Source organism: Petromyzon marinus, chromosome 3 (genome assembly GCF_048934315.1).
Source record: "Petromyzon marinus isolate PM22_M1 ecotype Great Lakes invasive population chromosome 3, UKy_Petmar_22M1.pri1.0, whole genome shotgun sequence".
Taxonomy (NCBI): Eukaryota; Metazoa; Chordata; class Hyperoartia; order Petromyzontiformes; family Petromyzontidae; genus Petromyzon; species Petromyzon marinus.
Genome location: NC_133669.1, coordinates 2,093,465 through 2,113,992, shown reverse-complemented (window position 1 = coordinate 2,113,992; position 20,528 = coordinate 2,093,465). Strand labels below are relative to the sequence as shown.

Below are 20,528 nucleotides of genomic sequence, written 5' to 3'. Positions count from 1 at the left end.
ACCATTGAAAATTAGTTTAATGTTTGGTTCGATTTAGAACATATTTCCAATGGTTGCTTAATTTGAACCCATCTTCTCGGTTGAAATTGTGTCTGTGTTTGTAGGAATGAATTGCCTCGTGAACAAATCTCTGATAAAAACCCGTGGGTTTGCAAAGAACCTTGGTATCGGAGAAAATTATATCGTGATCACCCACAGCGTTGTAACAGTTGTTTTTTACCTACGTGAATTTACCGAATAGAACCAAAGAGTATGGATCCTTGCAGTCATGAAAGCTTTAAATCTAGAATTGGTTGAAATGAACCTGATGGCGGTAAGCCCGGCTTTCACATAATGTCCCTGATGGAGTCATCTTTAGTCGCTGTTGATGGTCGGCGGCGCGGCAATCGACTCATCTCGACAATCGGCTCATCTCGACGAGCTGTTACACTACGATGCACCACCACCACTACTACGGTGCTTGCGAGCGTTCAGGGTTTCAGAGCAATCGTCCTCGTCTGCGTTTCGACATCGCGAAGTGTGGCACTGATTTCGGATTGATTGATTACCCCAGAAATAAAAGATTTAATTGGCTCGGCCCATTTTGGATTATTTGGTACCCCGGGTAACCGCCATAAAGAAACAATGTTGTGATTAAATTGCCGCTTAAATTCACGACTCTTATCTCGATGAGAACCACTGGATTACGTAATCATTCCACAAGATTCCATAAATGTTATATTCACACCACTGGATTCGATTTTCCGGAGAGGCCTTCATCCAGCAGTGAATGTATTATTGCTGATATGTTTCATATATTCTATACTATACAACACATTATAATCATTAACGTCGTTAGGGAGAATATAAGCCAAACAAAATAGGCCACACCGCATCTCCTTCAAGTATATGTTCCTCCACACGACATTCAAAACATTACAAAAAAAACAGAAGATTCTACGTGCGTCACGTGAGCAGAAAACAATAACAAAAAAGCGAGAATCAGTTTTTGTGAATCCATATATAGTGCAAATCGCCCAGTGACATGACAAGTACAGTACAACACAAACGGCCAGACGGCGGCGTTATAAACGACGCCGACTTCCCCTACCCAACATGGCGGGGCTTGGTGAGTTGGGGGAGGGGGGGTCCCCACCCCCTAGGGCTCCCTGCGGGGTTCGGGGCGGGGGCACGGGGAGGCCGCCACCGCCCCGCCCCGCGCGGGATTCGCGAGGCGGCCCCCCCCCCTACCCAAGATGGCGGAGGGGGGGAAGAAGGAGGGGGGATCACGTGGAGTGCGCGCGCGCCAATAAGAGCGGCGGGCGACGGCGGCGACGAGGACGACCGCCATTTGTGAGGAGGCGAAGGAGGAGGAGGCGGTGGTGGAGGTGGAGGAGGTGGCGGCGGAGAAGAAGAAGAAACGACGACGAGGAGGAGGAAAGAAAGAGAGAGATACACTCTAAGAAGCAGAAACGACGAGGGGAGGACGAGCAAGGGGGAGGGGGGGAGCCGACGAGGAGACGCGAGGGGGCGGCGTGTGGCCAGTGTGGCCGGGGATGATGTCCGCACCCAGCATCGAGCAGGTAAGGCCCGGGCTCGCTAGCCCCAGGCCCCAGGCTCCCGGCTCGCTAGCCCCAGGCTCACGAGGCTCGCGAGCCCCAGGCTCCCGGCTCGCTAGCCCCAGGCTCCCCCGGCTCGCTAGCCCCAGGCTCACGAGGTTCGCGAGCCCCAGGCTCCCGAGGTTCGCGAGCCCCAGGCTCCCGAGGTTCGCGAGCCCCAGGCTCTCGGCTCGCGAGCCCCAGACCCCGGCTCGCTAGCCCCAGGCTCCCCCGCCTCGCTAGCCCCAGGCTCCCCCGGCTCGTTAGCCCCAGGCTCCCCCGGCTCGCTAGCCCCAGGCTCCCCCGGCTCGCTAGCCCCAGGCTCTCCCGGCTCGCTAGCCCCAGGCTCCCCCGGCTCGCTAGCCCCAGGCTCCCCCGGCTCGCTAGCCCCAGGCTCCCCCGGCTCGCTAGCCCCAGGCGCCCCCGGCTCGCTAGCCCCAGGCGCCCCCGGCTCGCTAGCCCCAGGCGCCCCCGGCTCGCTAGCCCCAGGCTCCCCCGGCTCGCTCCAATAACTACCGCAGATTAATCGGACCACCTCGGGGAGTCGGCTGCGATTAACGACAGCGGATTTGACCAAGCTAACATTCGGCGACAAGTTGTCTACAATTGACTGAAACCAGGAAAGTGTGCCCAGCGGGATAAGGGTAATTCGTACGTTCATTTAACTACAACCAGTTAACTCGGACCAATTAACTGCAACTGCTTAATTACACACCAACCAGTTGACTACAAACAACCCTTTACCACACAAAGTCCACGGAAACTGAGTTATTACCAGTGGAAAAGAGATAATAAACGACCAGCTAACTACAGCAAAACCAGTAGGCGTAGGTGACTAGTTACATTCAGTTAACTACAGCCTGTAGGCTACAAACAACTCAAACTACGTACACACCGACAGTAAACTGTCCTAACAAATACAAAATAACTAATTATAGTTACTGGTACACATAGTGTATCGATACATTGCTCTCGTTCAATTTAACAGTGTATAGGAATAATATAATGGTGTATAGTTATATTAAAGTTAATTTTAACTTGACTAGTTTACTATACTGAAACTACAACGAGTAGCCCGGAGATTTGAACTGATTATTATTAGTCAACTGCAGGCCGCAGAATGGAACTAATGACCGGAAACGATACATGTTAAAGTTAACGTTTCACTTGCACTACACTCGAGTAACCAATTAACTACGCACATAACGTCACATCGACACTCGGAAAAATACATCCAGCAAACTCTACTAGGTCAAATTACTTGATTAAAATCATCTCACTGCATCAATGTAACCACACCTAGCACTTTAATATCTATAACAACTACAGCAGGTAAAGTACACCCAGTGCACGCCACTCAATAACCTACGTTGGTTAGCACACTTGCCATAACTACAAACAAGCAGACATCAGACATTTGACACCCAGCACTTGCCACGTGAAGAACTGCACCCATTTAACTCCCTTTGGCACTGATATCCAGCAACACCCGCCAACATACAGCCACTTACACCAAGGCCTGGTTTAAAGAGACTGCATCCCGTCAAAACGCACCTCGGGGTCCTCGTATACCCAGCATCGGCACAGAACATTCACCGCATATTTAACTGTGTCTGCCACGCAGTCAATATCCAAGCAACCTCCAAATAGAACACGTGTATCACACAGCACCCACCCACCCATCCAGCACTTGCATAACACCCAGCACCCAACGCTAAGGCCCAGTCAAGTCTCCCTGCACCAATCCACCCGAATCTGAGGTCCCCACAAATGCCCAGTAGCCACACGAGCTGAGATACCACTTTTCCCAGTCTGGCTGTCCGCGTGCTAATTGTGATATCACTGTCTTGTCTCTACCTTACATGCACCGTGGATTCCACTCTCCTCCACCAGAGACCAAAAGGACAAGGGAGTAAAGGTGAGAGCACAAGCATGCTGCACCAGGCTGACTTTAAGTCCTGTATTCTCTTCACTCCTATTTTAACCCCCCCCCCCCCCTCTTGTATGTTTTATATATCGTTCATTGCCTTTAGGCAGTGGGGGCGGGAGCCTGGCTCTCCTTTGCTGTTTATAACAGTTGTGAACTGGGAAAGGACAGTATTTTGTAACTGGCACGCGAGGGCTGTTGAGAATGGACTTCTCCTTGGGTGTTTGTGCCGCATGATGGTAATGTTTTGAGGCCTGTGGCGACGTGGCCAAAGAGCTGAGCTCTACTTTGCTGCCGGCAATGTGGCCGCACCCTTCTCGCGTGCCCCAGCCACACTTTTGTGTACCCTGCCGGATGCTACACGTGCCCGTGTCGAACCCCCACCACGCCCCTTTGTCTCGTGAATTATTTTCGTCTTCTGTGTGTCTGCCCCCCCCCCCCCTCCCTTGTCTGCATGCAGTTCAAAATGGAACCGTGCATCAAAAGGATGGGGTGACTGATGACGAGTTTGACGCCTACCTTGGTACCCAGACCAACCAGGTGGGCTGGCAGCATCTGACTACCGCACCACTTTTTTCACCATTTGCCACCTAAAAACATATGGCTGTTCACGAGTAGCAAAAAGGACCTTGTATTTGGGCAATGATTTCAATATGGCACTGTACAGATCTCCCTCCCATATCGTTGTGCCACATCAATGCAGCAACATCAATGTAGTGACATCAATAGAGTGCTCTAACCGAGCAGATGCCTGATTTTTAAAAAGTGTTTTTTCTTGTCAATAATACATACAACCTCGAGTCGCACAGCCCGAGTTGCATAGCCCGTTTACGTATCTGCAATAAGCTGTTTATTGGGTTGTGGGTTTTAAGTCTACCAGTGTGTGGTTCTGGTCTATGTTAAAGCTATAATTGGCGCTTGGTAATAAGGAGTGATGTGTCTTTACTTGATGTCAGCCAGCAGCATAGCCATTTCCTAAACTAATTTTAGCTAATGTATTTCATATATATGACCCCGTTTCTTCATTATTGACCTTGGTTAAACCTTAAAAACCGAGAAAAATTCCAGTTATAATGACATACATTGCATGTTGTTTGCATTTGTAATTTAAAGTAGTACAAAATGGAAGGTAAAATATCCATGTGTTATGCAACTAATCGGTGGGTATTTGCTAATCTTTGGCTTTACATTTAATGAGCAATATCTTGTGGAATTCAAGTTGTTTTATCTGCAACAATGTGTTTTTTTGTAGCCTCAATTCTGAGTATCAGGAGTAACACCGAGCCCAGGCCTGGTTCCAACCAGTGTTCCAAACTTTGTAGGCAATAATTGGTGGATCACAGATTTGTGAATCTCAAACCTTGCTTGGTGTGAAGGTGACCAGAAGGTGACGGAGCAAGTGAGTTCTTAAATCTATCCGTCGTTATGCTTTATTTAACCGGGATATGGAATACACCCGTTGAGACGCATTAAATGTTGCGCCTTTTGCAAGGGCGTCCTGAGACATTTGAGTGTGTCCCCCCCCCCCCTCGTATGCATAGGTTTTATTTGCATACCCTGGATTCCTCGCACGCATGCAAAAGCACATTTTTAAAAAATGTAAATTGGCCATTCATCTCAATGCAGGACCCTTCGGCGAGGCTTTTGACGCTCCATATTATTGTGAAAATGTTTGAAAGTAATGTGTTTTTGGCAGCAGTCGCCGCCATGATGCCAAACATGCATCAACCAATGGGAGGTGACATTGGTTTACAGTCGTGTGTTGCAGCAATGATCTGTATCCGTGTGGTTAAACACTGCGTTTATTTGAAGAATGCAACTGAAAAAACAAACTGCTCTTGCGCATACCCACCTAGGACTGTCGTTTGAAGCTTTGCTCGTGAAAAAAAAAAACATGCTTTAAAAGGAATTGTAGGAGTACTGATTTGGTGTGTTTAAGTGACTTTACTGCAGTGTAACTCTGTATGCTGTGCTTTACATGGGATGGGGAGTGGTGTCGCAGTGGTGAATTTGGTGGCCTGAGTTGGTATCTGGAGCTGTTAACATCAGCAGCTGGAAGCCATAACCAGCCAACAATAACACTCCCAACTGTTGTTGTCTATCTTTAATATGTGCTCACTAACAGCACTTTCCCTTGTCGTCATGCTTAATGGGGGCTTTTTGTCGAACAAATATTTCTCGTGTATCACGACTAGTTATGAATGTCTTTAAACCCGTAGAAAAATGCAAATACCTCGTACATCACATTTAAATGGATGTTGATGATCTTAACATTTTAAGTCTGAGCGAGGAATTATTTTCTATCATTGCAACATCCACCGTGGATTTATATGTAACTATTATAAATTGACAAACTCGATAGTTTGACGTTCAGGAACATATAGTATTGGTACATATTTACAAGGGCTGATCTGGAAATCCTCACGTTTTTCAGCAGGAATATCTTTTAGGATTGATTGGCCTTTTTTTAAGTAGTGTTTTGCTTCAAGTGGGAGGAAACCAGATAATCTGGAGACGGCGAGTGTGAGGGGTGTCCACAAATCAGAATCCGGACTTTATGCTGGAGGAGGAATCTGATGAGCTTTCAAGCTCTCTTTCACGGATGTCCAGTAGGGGCAGGTTAGAACGTTACATCAACCATTACAAAAGCACAGTAGGAGTGCAAAGTATAGGGAAGGTAAACAAATAACTTTAAAAAATATGCATATAAAAATAACATTTTTATCTTACCAGGTAAAGCCCACTGAGTTATATTTTTCAGAAGTGACCTCGCCACAAATGATTGCTCAACGAAGTGGCTTGTGTGGAAATTTATAGCAGCAAAATAATAGTAATAATCTAGACGCATGTTAATAAATGTGGAAGGGAAAACCAGAGCACCTGGAGAAAAAAAAGTATACTACCACGGGGAGAACATGCAAAATCCAAATTTCTTTGCCTGCAAAGTATACCGGGCTGCTGGCATGCCTAGGTTATTGATTTGAATAAAAATCGCGTTAGTATGCACACGTACTGCTTATATTTTTTTAATTCTATGTTTTAAAGTGAGGCGCATTAATGCATGTTCACGTGCAATTCGAATATTGCTCAAGCTACTGCAGCATCACATCATTCTGAGTTCTGGGTGGATATAAATAGCACTAATACAGGAAGTGTTTATCAGTAACTTAATAAGATTGCAGAATCATTACCTTGGTCGCTTCTGTGCCTGTTAACATTTGGCAATTTTGCTCCTGTTTTCTTTGGTTGTATCTCACCTTAAATTGTTATGTGTTCATACTTGTGCAATTGCTTAAGGGTGTGTATGCATCGTTCACAGTTATTTGGCTGAAAAACATCTACAATGCAATCGTTCAGAAGGTATTGGTAACAATTATTGAGGAAGCTCTATAGCTTGTTCTTCAATGCAATTTCTGCATTCTCTGCCAAAGGGTTAAGTACATTTAATTAACTGCTGCTTGTGGTTCATAGGGATGTGCTGAAACCTGTCGGTTTAGCTTATCCAACATTGTGTCACTTTATGGGGATTTAAATTGTATGCCATCCCATGATGTGGTGTAAGATGCCCGGGATGTAATGATTGAGGGATCCAACTATTTAAAATTTATTTGTTAAGCTCGTAGCATGCCTTGAACCGTACGTGTAAGAAATTATACTGGTAGGAACGAAGTTGTAAACTGAGTGTACCAGCCTGCAATAGATTAATGTGTCCGTCCGTCCGCTTTCAATACTTTAACGAAGTTAAAAATTCCAATGTTCCTACCAGCCCACCCTGCAGGGACCTGTTTATTTCCGGTTCATGTGGTAATGCATTTTATGCCATCGTAGTGTGTTAGCGTTGTATATTTTACTTGTGCTGTAACGGCATGAAAAATAATTGAATCTTGTTCCCAGAGAGGACAATGGAATCGTAGAGTGGGGTGAATTGGTACTTGCTATAAGTGTAGTTATGCACGCATGATGATTTTTCGAGCTCGCTATGCATCTAACCGTGATTGCCAAAAATCGCCCCAAAGTAAGAAATATAATTGATTCTCGAATCGAATTTCGACGGTTATTTAAATCGCCGGGGCGTGAATCGTTACACCCCCTATTCCATACCTATGACGCACTTGTATGCAGCCAATCTTTTTAAAGCCCATTGTGTTTCCAAATGGCTTCTACCTCTTGACTGTTCAACCCCGTCATTCATCACTGAGGTCCCCTGTCTTCTTAGTAAAAATCCATGAAGATATGAATCCGTGGAATGTGAAATTGGCGCCAGGGACATATTGCCGTTTTTAACACATTCGTTTATGGTTCTGAATACGTGCATTGTTGATAACGGAACACTAGCAGTCGTACGTCACGGCCTATAAAAAGACGTGTACGTTTGTTATGCATGCGTATGAATGCAAACGGTTACATTTCTAGTAATCTCATTATTTCCAAGTAATCTTCATGTGATTGTTTTAACTTGGTCCATATTCATGGTGAGATGTTTTCCAGAACGCGTGTCAGTCAAACAAAGTCCTAATACAAGTCCAAAAACACTTGTTTCCAAACCAGTGGCCGTTTTTTCTGATTTGAGCACAGTTTTTGAGCGCTTGTTAATAATAAAATAACTTTAAAGTCTCTTCAAGTGAGCGTGTTTTGGTAATATACAGAATTCGCAATGACAAAAGTATTTTCACACCTAACAAAGCTGTAATCGCCTGGTAGGACAGCCGGTGTGTGTTTAGAATATTATGGCTGTTTACTGGGTTGCCTTCCAAGTACAGTACAGCTTCACACTTTGGCAGTGAGTGACTGCCACATATCTGCCTGTCATGTGAAGCCTGAGGAATTTGTCTTTTCATTGTCACGATGGCACTTGGGGTATGTGCCTTTTTCCCGCAGCTTGTACTGTAACGATTATGGATGACCTTTGTATTTTGTTGTAAAGAAAATACATGCGTACATGAAGACCGAATATTTATGAGCAACATGGCCTAGTGGTACGAGTGACATGGCCTAGGAACAGTAATGACCACTAAAACCCGCCCGCCTGTTTAACAGTGGACGTTAAAGACCCCCGTGATGTAATTAGCAAGAATAAATAGGTTGTACTCGATTGGAATAGGCATAGCAATCACCATCACTACTACTGCAAAAAACTTGGCAGTGCCCTCTTGAAAAAGTCACGAGACCTCTGAAGCTTTCCTGGATAAACAGGTATGGTAATAATAAAGCCACTAGCTGGGTGGCTGAAGTAGTTGTGGATGCTGCTGTTGTGGGTATATGCTCTCCCTGTGACTACTGGTGGCTTTTTTTTATTGAACCCACTTTAACCCCAATTCGCTTGAATTTAACCCGAATGTAGTTGGAATTGTATTGGTCGATGTAAATGTATTGTCTGACCTAATGCTACATGTGACCACGTGGTCACAAAAGGTCAATGTGTTAAATACCTCGAGGTAGCGAACTTCAAAACCAGACGCCTTTAAAAAAGTGTTGACATGAAGTTAATTGTAAGCTCCTTCAATCATGCATGTCCCGTGTCACAATCTGAACTGGTGTTGGCTCAATACGTCTTGCCTGGATGTTTGTTTTTGCTAAATCATAGGTAATACAATATTAATGGGTTACATTGTAGTCCAGTGTAAGGTGCAGTTTCCATTTGCAAGTCGGTCATTCATTGTCCACAACGTTAGTTGAGTGCAAATGTTCTGTTTATTAGGCAGTGTTCATGTGCACCTCGTTTAATGTTTTCGGGCACCACAGTCCATCTCCAGAAATAAACTTGACAAAAAAAATATTTCGCAGTTTAGAAATCAATAGGAAAAAACATGTTGCTCTAATATTTACCCAAGCACTGATCTAAGAATTTCAATAAGTGCGGTCATAGTTTTAATGTCACAGTTGACATTTAATTATGTCGGCAATGATACTAAGTGTTCTGAACCCCATGTCCTATATGCATTTGATACTGCTGCCCAGAACGAATTCAGGTTTCCAAATATAATAATTACCTGTGATATTTATTAATTTTGGCTTACATGTTTTATTTTGTGATCAATGCATGCCATGGGAAGGCTGGTTACGTATGCCTACCGGTGGAAGTTAAATGTTTCATTTAGTCAGCGATTTTTTGTTGTTGTTCAAATATACATTAAAAACTGTTGATGGATTGTAGTGGCTATCGGGTTTACATGAACCCATTACAACATGAATAGAGACGTAGATTCTTACACATGTGATTTGATGTATATATCGTGAGCTTAATTCATATTAATTAATTTGCATCTTTCAGCACAATTCTATGCACGGTTATTTTTCTGTTTTTGCAGTATATTTAAACTACAAATGTTCTACAAAGCTTAATATAAACCTCTTCATCCATGATGGCCTTGTGCTGTGTGCGGTACAAACTACGTGAATACCAAGTGTATTAGGCTAATTATTCAAATCAAGGATTTATATTATTTGCCTCCATTGCAGTGATTTTTTTTACAAAGTCATTGTTTCTTCTGTAATGTGTCGTTTGTATTGTCTGGCGCTACCTTGCTCCTCACTCTGTATTTGTTACTGTTTCCTACCATCTAACTTCCACTCGTACGGTTTTTCTCCTTTTAGCCTTGGTCATTAAGATCATCAAAAGGACATTTTTTCATTTAATAGCGACATCCCCCCCCCCCCCATTCATCTATTCTCACATTGTTTGATGTGTGCATCACGAGCTTAGGAATATATTTTAATTGGTGATACACATTACACGTTCTTGAATGCCTGCTTGCCTTCTTAACAGCTTGGCGATTAAAACTGCAGAGGGGATGTGTGTTGCGTTACGGTAGTGACACGGATTGGACTGGTTGCTTTAGTCACGTTTGGCTGTAGCGTCAGGAGTTCCACGTCAGAATTGCGCAACAAGTGGAGCTCTCCGGTTCGTGAGGTGGGTGTGGTCCATCATGCTGAGCCGGAAGTGTGGTGACGTGCTCCGTGAGCCAGTGCGGCAGAATAAAGTTCGTGGTTGCTAGGCATGTAGTTGGTTTATTAAAATGGCTATTTTATTGTTTTTATGCTCGTTATGCGTGCTTTGAGTTGTGCATTGTAGAATAGTCAGCCGTGGAAAAATTCATGGCCGAATCCACCAATGGTCGAGATTTGAACTTGGAACCCAAACACTGCTGCCCAGAGAGCTTTTTATATCCATACGTAAATTGGAACCATTACAACAAACATCCTGCTTATTAAAACAATGTGTGTCGGCCATTGGCATTCACTCTTGTTTCCTGCACGTTGAATCCCACAGGGTAACAGCTACCCCCGGATGTCCGAGTCCTACATGCCGAGCTACTACGGTCCCTCAATGGGATTCCCGTCGTACTCTCTAAGCGAGGCGCCCTGGTCCACGGGCGGGGATCCCCCCATGCCGTACCTCCCCACCTACGGACAGATGAGTAACGGGGAGCACCACTTCCTGCCGGACACGATGTTCGGGCAGCCGGGTGGGCTGGGTAGCACCCCCCCTTACTTGAGCCAGCACGGCGCCTTCAGCTTCTTCCCCAGCAGCGGCGTGGACTTCTCCGCCTGGGCTACCAGCACCTCCCAGCCGGCGCAGTCGCAGAGCTCCCCGTACAGCAGCAGCTACGGCTACCCGCCGGCGCCCAGCTCAGCTCCCGTCATGGACGGCTCCGGAGGCTTCCAGGGTGAAGCGCTGGGCACCAAGTTGGCGCCTCCACCCATGATCAACAGCATCGAGCAGGGTATGACCGGACTCAAGATCGGCTGCGGCGTCGGCATTGTCGGTGCCGCCGCCGAACTGGCCAAGCCGGCGCACGCCGCTGTGGGCGGCCCAGTTGTTGGCAGCGGTGTCGCTGTGGGGGGCGGAATGCCTGCGCCGGCCACAGCGACCCCGCAGCCGCCCGTGTCGCAGCCCAAGCCCACGTCCTGGGCGGCCATTGCCAGCAAGCCGGCAAAGCCCCAGCCCAAGCTGAAGCCCAAATCGGGGCCTGGTTCTGCCAACGTGGTCCCGGTTGCAGCCGCTTTGCCGCCACCACCCATCAAACACAACATGGACATCGGCACCTGGGATAATAAAGCGCCCCAGAGCAAGGCATCTCCACCGCAGCAGCACCAGCAGTTGCAGCAGCAACAACAGCATCAGGTGCAGCACGTGCCACTTCATGTGGCTGCACCGCCGCCTCAGCCATCTCCACCCCAGCAGATGCAGCAGCAGGCCATGGTGCAGCCGCCCATGCCGGGCCAGCCACAGACCTTCCAGATGGCGTATGGCCACGTGGGGCCGCCGCCGCCGCAGCAGCAGCACTTGCTGCCTTCGCAGTCGGCTCAGCAGCAGCATCATCACCCGCAGCAGCACCCGCAGCAGCACCCGCAGCAGCACCCGCAGCAGCACCCGCAGCAGCACCCGCAGCAGCACCCGCAGCATCTGCAGCAGCCACTGCAGAACCGCTGGGTGGCGCCGCGCAACAGGACTGGGGACGGCCCCCCCACGGTGAACGTGCCGGGCCTGATTCCCATCAGTGTGGCGCAGCCGGGCCTGGGCCAGGAGGTGCACCCGGTGCTGGAGAAACTCAAGTCCATGAACAGCTACAACCCCCGTGACTTTGACTGCAGCCCCAAGAATGCGCGCGTGTTTATCATTAAGAGCTACTCGGAGGACGATATCCACCGCTCCATCAAGTACTCTATCTGGTGCAGCACGGAGCATGGCAACAAGCGACTGGATTCCGCTTACCGCTCCTTGCAGAGCAAAGGGCCCATCTACCTGCTGTTCAGCGTTAACGGGAGCGGACACTTCTGCGGCGTGGCCGAGATGATGTCGCCAGTGGACTACCAGACGTGTGCCGGCGTGTGGTCGCAGGACAAGTGGAAGGGCAAATTCGAGGTGAAGTGGATCTATGTGAAGGACGTGCCCAATGCCCAGCTGCGCCACATCCGGCTGGAGAACAACGAGAACAAACCGGTGACCAACTCGCGCGACACACAGGAGGTGCCGCTTGAGAAGGCCAAGCAGGTGCTGAAGATCATTGCTGCGTACAAGCACACCACCTCCATCTTCGACGACTTCGGCCATTATGAGAAGCGCCAGGAGGAGGAGGATAACCTCAAGAAGGTTAGTATGGCGGCCTCGCGTGAATGGCGAGTGTTGTTCCTAGCGTGCCAAAAGATGCTTGTAACGTGCGTTTTGTGTGTTAAAGCAGATATGCGACGGGAGTGATATGCTTCTCTAGAGAAGGAATCCTGATTTATAATTTTGGATAATTGATTTAATGTTATGTAATGTTAAGTATTGGCTTTAATAACAGTAGGGTTAACTAGTGTTTTTTTACACAAGCGTTTGAAATCATCTCGTGCGTGTGTAGGTATGTGTTAATTGAACAACAAAATCCAGAGATGTATGAAAATAAATATTGAGAACCCATAAAATTCTGGAGAAAACCCACTACTCGCCTGGCCTCATTACCAGTGCTTTCAAGCTGTTTGCACGGAAAGAAGTCTTAAGGAGAAAGCTCTTTTCTGTTGACATGGAAGAGATGTATTCCGTGAAATGAGTGGTTTTGAGGGATTAAAGCATCAACTTTAGACCATGTGCAGTCCACTTAAAGGGAACAATGTACAAAAATAATTTTTCAGCAAGGTTACTCATTGTTCTGTCAGCACATGGACTTACAATCATCCCTTTTGGAATCTGTGTTATTCACTCGGGGAAGAAAACTCGCTTATATGGTAGGGCCATCGTGAAGGTCCTGCAGTGAGATTATATAAAATTACATTATTTCGTGGGTTTGCATGTCTGATGACAGTACCGAGTGAAATATCGTGCATACAAGGGGATAACTAAACAATCCACCCACGTCTATAAACGATTTATTTACTTTTTCATTATAATTATCTCCACCACGATAATTTCTCCGTGTTCCACCAATCTCACCTCCGAAGGTGTTGGATTTATTATGCACCACTACAATCGTGCGCAAGGATTTGTCTTTTGTTAAGTGGTATCTATTTAATACAGGTTTGTAAAACCAATGACTACATGAATGAATACACTGACTGTGGACGGGCGTTGGATGCAGTGATTTCACAAACATGTTTTTGAATCGTCTGTCTTTGCTCAGAGGTGTTTTGTTATATTATGAACACAGTGTAACTTGTCGTATGCATTACTACGTGGTTGAGACTTGCCAATCGATTGCTGACTTTGACGTTCCGTGAGTGTGGCAGCTTTTTTGATACTTTCGCTCGCATTGTGTTTCAGGAACGTCAGACCCGTACCAAATAGCGTGCGGAGCTTGGCGACGCGCCACTGGAACTTGTGCTGACACTGTGCAGGCTTGGAGAGGGTGAAGCTTTGCTAATGTAGCAGCGCTGCACCAAGAGATGACGACGATGGTGATGAAGGGGGGAAAAACGAGCAGCTGCTTCCTTGTGCGTTCAGTGGTATCTCGCTTCTGTCTTTAACGCTGTCACTTTGAAGCGTAGTAGCAAATAAACGGTATAGATGGTCGTATATACCTAATTACTATGACTATTAATCTCGTGAATGGTTCACAAAAATGTTGATTAAAAAAATAATCTTTCATTGATTTTGTTTTTTGGAGACTGACCTGATATCCATGTCGTACCCATTTTTTTTAAATAACTCTCTTGTAGTTTTTTTTGCTATTTTTGTGATGTGTAATTTGAATCTCATTTTTGCGGCTGTGATTTGTGTAAGCAGTGATACTATGCATACATTTGCGTGGCCACAATAGAGAATACATGCTCCAGGAATGAAGCTGAATGACTGATTTACTGTAGTTTGCTACTTCAATGCTTGCTGGTAATCAAAAGCAACCGTCTTTCATTTAATGTATTTTATCTTTGATTTTTTTTTGGGTTTGAGGACTGACGCAGGGACACACCCCCTTCTTGGAAAAAAAATCGTAGATGCTCAAAAGGAGGGAAAAAAAAGGAGTGAAAAAATTACATTCACCGTGTTTTTGCCGATGACTTAAAAAAAAAGACTGGATGCAGACTTTTGAAATCGTACTGCGTTGGACCTTGGTGACAGAAACCCCAACCACACACCCATCGTCCTTTTCAACATCATTGTTGACTCGCCAGAGTTGCGCTGCTTTTTAAAGTGGCTCCCTCCTCTCAACCCCCCCCCCCCCAAGGTCTCTGAGCTGCTCGCTCAGAGCTCAGATAAACAACCCAGCCGGGGAGAACAGTGGCGTTGGTTTTCTTCTCTTAGAAAACGTTAGCCTTAATAAACACAATATCATACTTGGCAAAGCACGCCGTTTTGTCTCTTTAATTTTGTTAATTTGTACTTCATTACACAAGTTGCATGAAACCCATACTGTATGTAAAAAGCAGTCTGCACTGGAGAAAAAAAAAATCCCCAACAGGTTTGGATTGCGTTGTTGTGCACCATTTTGCACGCACAGCCTGCTATTGCAAGATACTGTATGTATACAGTTTGTGTAAATCAAAATATATTAGTCATAAATGTGTTGCTGTCTTGGAACTGATTTCAAAGTTTAAAATAAACTGGTACATAAAATAGCAAAGGTATACCACATGTAACGTGTATGGTGTGCGAAAAAGGTATGCATTAAAAATGCCCATGCTTGTGACGCAGGAGGATGCAGAATGCGAAAAAATGAGCAGTGTGCCAGCCGATGACTTTGTACCTCGGGACACTTGCACGAACAGTGGGCTGACTTTTGCTGTAGGAATGTTGAATTTCCACCTGCCTCTGTGCTGACAATTGTGTTTCAGTGCCGCCTTGTGTTGGCAGTAAACCACTGACCCATGTGCGAGTAATAAAGACTACTTGTAATTGGCGTGCACAATTTTTGCCAACGTCGAGGGCGACTGGCGCGGCCTCCAGATCTGCGTTTTGCTCAAAGGCTTGCTTGCTGTGCAAGTGAAGCTCTGCAAATGTAACAGTCGTGGGCTAGTAAAGTTGTCTGGTAATGGATAGTAATTATTCTGTCACCGTGTGAGATACAAAACGCATTTTCTCCAGAAAAGCTTCGGTCTCGGCACTTTAAGGAGGTCCCTTCATCGTGACGATTGGCAAAGAATATTGTTGTCTGGATTCATGTCAGAACTCGATAAAATTTAAAGCTGATCCAAAACAGCCTCGTTATAATACCCAGAGGGATCAAGTTGATCTGTCGGATCTATTTTCACATCTTCTGTTGGCAAGCATTCGGACATAATTTGGCAGTGAGAACGTGTGTGCGTGTGTGCTAGCCTCCATCCAGGGGATGTGGCGTGTTTGGTGATACTGTGCAGGATAATCTGCCCATGGTCAATAATGCCCACTGCAGGAACGCCTGTTTCCAATTTGAGAACCTGGAGAAAACCCAATGTGTACTCAAAATCCATACAGGAAGGTCAATTAGTTGCTGTGCTGCCAATGTGACCATTTATGCTAAATTGGGAACCTCACTATGTGATCCACCAACCTTGCCTCCACACCAATGACTATAGTCGCACACATTACAACTCCCACTGGAGAGTTTCCCAGGTTAATAACGAGTCTTGGAATGAATGTTACAGTTTGTAAGTCTGATTGCAAGGTTCTTGGTAACCGCGTACAGCAGTCTGATGCGTCTTTTGTTATATTCCAGTTGTGCAATAAGCGGTAATATCGTAATGCAAACATTTCCAATTCTAAACTTTCGTAACAAGCAGTGCACCGCCATGGTTTGGGGAGAACAGCCCGGGAATATGATGTCATGTAATTAAATTTCGATTTAAAGCTTTCGTGACTGCAAGGATGCATCTTCTTGGTTCTTTCGGTAAAGTCACGTAGAATGAGAATAAAACAAAACAAATTAAGACAATAAAATGCTCACTCACTGAATTTTATTGTCTTAAATTGTTTTATTCTCATTCTACGTGACTTTACCGAAAGAGTCATGTAATTACTTTCGAAGGTGCTTGAACTGACCTCGTGAGCCACGTTTGCGGCATATGTTTTGTATGCCCTGTAAATATAGTGTTTTAGCTTGTGCCCGAGAACATTGTCTTCGCTAGGCATATAAAACTCCCTTAAACCAATCGCTATGGAGCCTGGTGAACGGCTCCCATAACCAAAGCCCAGGTCTAGATTTTTTTTGGGGTGAGATTTGACGTAACTTAAAAAAATCGTGTCTTTATGCATGTAAAAGTTGCGCTTCGTAGCCCGTTTCTTGTGCGAGTTTCCTATGCCCACAGTCCCTTGCACCGCACGAAGTTCAAGGCGCTTATTAACAAAATGTAGGCTCCCTGAATGGGCTTGCTTGTTAACAAAATGTAGGCTCCCTGAATGGACTTGCTTGGCAACTTGCCCCTTGATCCGTTGTTCAATCTCCCTTTTCACACGAAACTTTTTTCGCTAGAATAAACAACTTGAGCAACAACAGAAAATGAAAACAACATTGGAAAGCCAATGTCCGTAATTGACGGTGCATTACCGTCCTATTGTGAGTGATGTAGCGGGCAAACTTGTACTGTTCGAGATTTGAAGCTTTCGTGACTGCAAGGATCCATATACTCTTTGGTTCTATTCGGTAAAAGTCACGTAGGTAAAAAATAAAATAACAAAAATCTCGACGTTTCGGCCACAACACAAGTGGCCTCCAACGCTGTCCTATGGACAGTCCGGTCCCTTCACCTGATGAAGGCCACTTGTGTTGTGGCCGAAACGTCGTGATTTTTGTTATTTTATTTTTTGACCTACGTGACTTTACCGAATAGAACCAAAGAGTATGGAAACTTGTACTGTTTTTTTGTTGTTGTAAATTGCCCCTGCAAATGACCACGTGAGGGAACAACGTGTTTAATTATGAGCTTGTCGAGCAGACTCGCTGCGAATTGCAATATTAACACAGTACCTGCCCCCTCGCTTGTGTTTTTTTAAAAGTATGCCTCCGCAGGGCATATATTAATGTTTTTATTGCCAGTTAAGTAGCATACAGTGTTTTTCGTTTCCAGACCAGTCTTTTGTTGACGAATGTATATATTTTTTTTGTTGGTGTACTCTTACCACTGCCAACGCAGCAGCATCGCCAAATAACTTTAAATTTACCAGGTCAACAATTGAGTTCTGGGTCAGAATGCGTTAATTAAAAAATGCGTCGGAGACCCCTCCTCCCATCGGACGGATAATTCCTAAAATTTCCACGTGAATAAACGTGCCTGCTTTGTAACCGGTCGCTTCCCTTCAGAATAAGAACCTTTATTTTAACAACCGGGAGATCGATCCACGCAGCAACAACAACAAATCCCTTACGACTCAAAATAGTGGTGTGGAAATGGCACGTGGTGAGAATGTTCGCTCCATACGGTGTGGGTACGGTCCGATTTGTTAACCCCCCTCCGGTCTACAGCTCCTCGTTGACCGAGGCATACAGACGGTGGCCTTCGGCTGGCTTTGGGGGGGGGGGTGCTTAGCATGGACCCCACCTAATACACTGCACAGGTTCGGGTCATCTCAGAGCTACCTTAGTCGGGTTTGATGAGCCCATCGGTGTGAAACGCGAAACTACATTCGCACTGCACGTAAATCCTGCCGGCAGTAGCTGCAGTTACTGAGCAAATGACCCAGCACGTCGAACGGTGGGCAACAAACAGCGCTAACAGAGTTATACTGCATTGAATACGCGTTCACGTGTTCTTTGAATTGAGCAAGGTTGTAATAAGGAAGCAACAGCAGCAGTAACAACGCGGTGAGCAGCTGACGCCAAATCTCCGTCCCTCTTTCCCCCAAATCCACCCAGCTCTGCGATCCTCTCCATATGTGAGTGCGTTATCGGCCAATGAGCCGTCTACATGCGGGGACGTTTTTATTTATTTGGGACTAGAGTCTATGGGAGGGATTTGCAAAGCGAGTGCTTTATACATATGCACGTGTCATCTCAATAATACATATAAAATAGAACCACGCCGTTTCGATCACAACACAAGCGACCTTCATCAGGAGGAACGAGAGGGAATGCTGCTGAATGCAGATCGATTTATCGGTTGTAGTCCTCGGGTCGTAAACGAAGTGGGCGGGGCTAGTAATGTTAATGTGATAAATTAGCATGTTAATACTCTGGTTATGTCGATGTAGTCACGTGGGTAGACAAATCATAGATCACGACGTTTCGATCGCAACACCAGCGACCGTCATCAGGTGTAACAGATACAGCAGGAGAACTGCTGACATAGGAGAAAGAGCTTCAACAACAACAAGAGTTTCCATGGGGTTTTGGTGGGCTCAACGCAAGGGTAAGTGGGCGGTGCTAGAGAAGGAATTTGTACGTTAATGTGAGAGATTAGCGTGTTAACGTGAGATATTAGCGTGTTAACGCGATAGATTAGCGTGTTAATGTGAGATTGACGTGTTAATGTAAGAGATTAGCATGTTAATGTGAGAGATTAACATGTTACCGTGAGATTAGCATGTTAATGTGAGAGATTAGCATGCTAATGTGAGAGATTAGCGTGTTAATATGAGACTAGCGTGTTAATGTGAGAGATTAGCGTGTTAACGTGAGATTGACGTGTTAATGTGAGAGATTAGCGTGTTAATGTGAGAGATTACCGTGTTAACGTGAGATTGACGTGTTAATGTGAGAGATTACCGTGTTAATGTGAGAGATTACCGTGTTAATGAGACTAGCGTGTTAATGTGAGAGATTAGCGTGTTAACGTGAGATTGACGTGTTAATGTGAGAGACTAGCGTGTTAACGTGAGAGATTAGCGTGTTAATGTGAGATTGACGTGTCAATGTGAGAGATTAGCATGTTAATGTGAGAGCTTAGCGTGTTAATGTGAGATTGACGTGTTAATGTGAGAGATTAGCGTGTTAATGTGAGAGACTAGCGTGTTAATGTGAGAGATTAGCGTGTTAATGTGAGATTAGCGTGTTAACGTGAGATATTAGCGTGTTAACGTGATAGATTAGCGTGTTAACGTGATAGATTAGCGTGTTAATGTGAGATAGCGTGTTAATGTGAGAGACTAGCGTGTTAACGTGAGAGATTAGCGTGTTGATGTGAGATTGGCGTGTTAACGTGAGATATTAGCGTGTTAACGTGAGATATTAGCGTGTTAACGCGAGAGATTCAACCTGTTAATGTGAAATCGGAGAGCCGAGGCCACGGGGGGAAACTAACAGGTGTCAGGATACGAACATCACAGCCAGTTAAGACTTGAGTTTGTACCAATCCTCTCGTTGCAAAAACGCCATCAACCAGTTTCAGTGGAAGGCTTTAAGTCAATATCTAATCGCGATATTAAACTATAAGTGCAAGGCTTTAAGTCAATATCTAATCGCGATATTAAACTACAAACAACCCCGGCCCACGTTGGTCCAGAGGCTCCCACCACCACCACCACGCAGAGACGTTAGCACAACGCGGCCAGCGTGTTTGCTAGGGGGGTACGGCAAAGATGATTCTCCTGGGACTCCCCCAGGTCCACTCGGCCTCAAACGGAGCACCCTGGTGCGGTGTGTGGGAAACATCGCCCCCTGGGGAGACAAAGGCGGCCGGGCGTGGTGTTCGCCACCCCCTCGTCAGAGCAAAGTTTGCTACGCGCGGTGCGAATTAAGTTCAACATAACATAACCTTCCGACGTTCACGAGTTAGCTACTCGCTAACGGCACTTTACCCAAACAGCCTGTTTATTATGAATGTTAAAAGTCTCTTAAAGCCGACTTCTTCACAATCTTGGCAAATCGCCTGATGAAGATGAGTGTTGTACTCGCCGGCGAAACGTCACGACTCATTTTAAATGTGGATTTACTACTCCAACACAACCGATGTGCTGGAGCAGTAACTAGCTGGCACGTTTTCTTTACGTTACAAACCTTACTAAAAGAAGGGAAATAATAAAATAATACAAATATAAATATTGTTTTATATTTTTATTATTTTATTGTCTTCCCTTCTACGTGACTTTACCGAAAGAACCAAGAAAATGAACCCCTGCAGTCACGAAAGCTTTAAATAAATAGAAGCGAGGCGTGAGTGTAGTAGAGTTAAGAGTCACTAGGCGCGGCTTTGACTCGAGC

General features: G+C 45.6%; 1 protein-coding gene across 1 annotated transcript; it reads left to right on the top strand.

Moving 5' to 3' along the window:
- The first annotated feature begins 1,343 nt into the window (after positions 1-1,343).
- LOC116951284 (YTH domain-containing family protein 3-like) lies at positions 1,344-15,045 on the top strand. The gene is made up of 5 exons (XM_032969806.2): positions 1,344-1,562; positions 3,471-3,495; positions 3,965-4,044; positions 10,775-12,598; positions 13,745-15,045. The coding sequence occupies exons 1-5, from the start codon at positions 1,536-1,538 to the stop codon at positions 13,766-13,768; spliced, it is 1,980 nt and encodes a 659-aa protein (XP_032825697.2). The 5' UTR covers positions 1,344-1,535; the 3' UTR covers positions 13,769-15,045.
- Positions 15,046-20,528: the final 5,483 nt, after the last annotated feature.

Coding starts and splice junctions, on each gene's coding strand:
- LOC116951284 (XM_032969806.2), top strand. CDS start 1,536: ATGATGTCCGCACCCAGCATCGAGCAG. Junction 1,563..3,470: donor CCGCACCCAGCATCGAGCAG/GTAAGGCCCGGG, acceptor CTCCTCCACCAG/AGACCAAAAGGACAAGGGAG. Junction 12,599..13,744: donor AGGAGGATAACCTCAAGAAG/GTTAGTATGGCG, acceptor ATTGTGTTTCAG/GAACGTCAGACCCGTACCAA.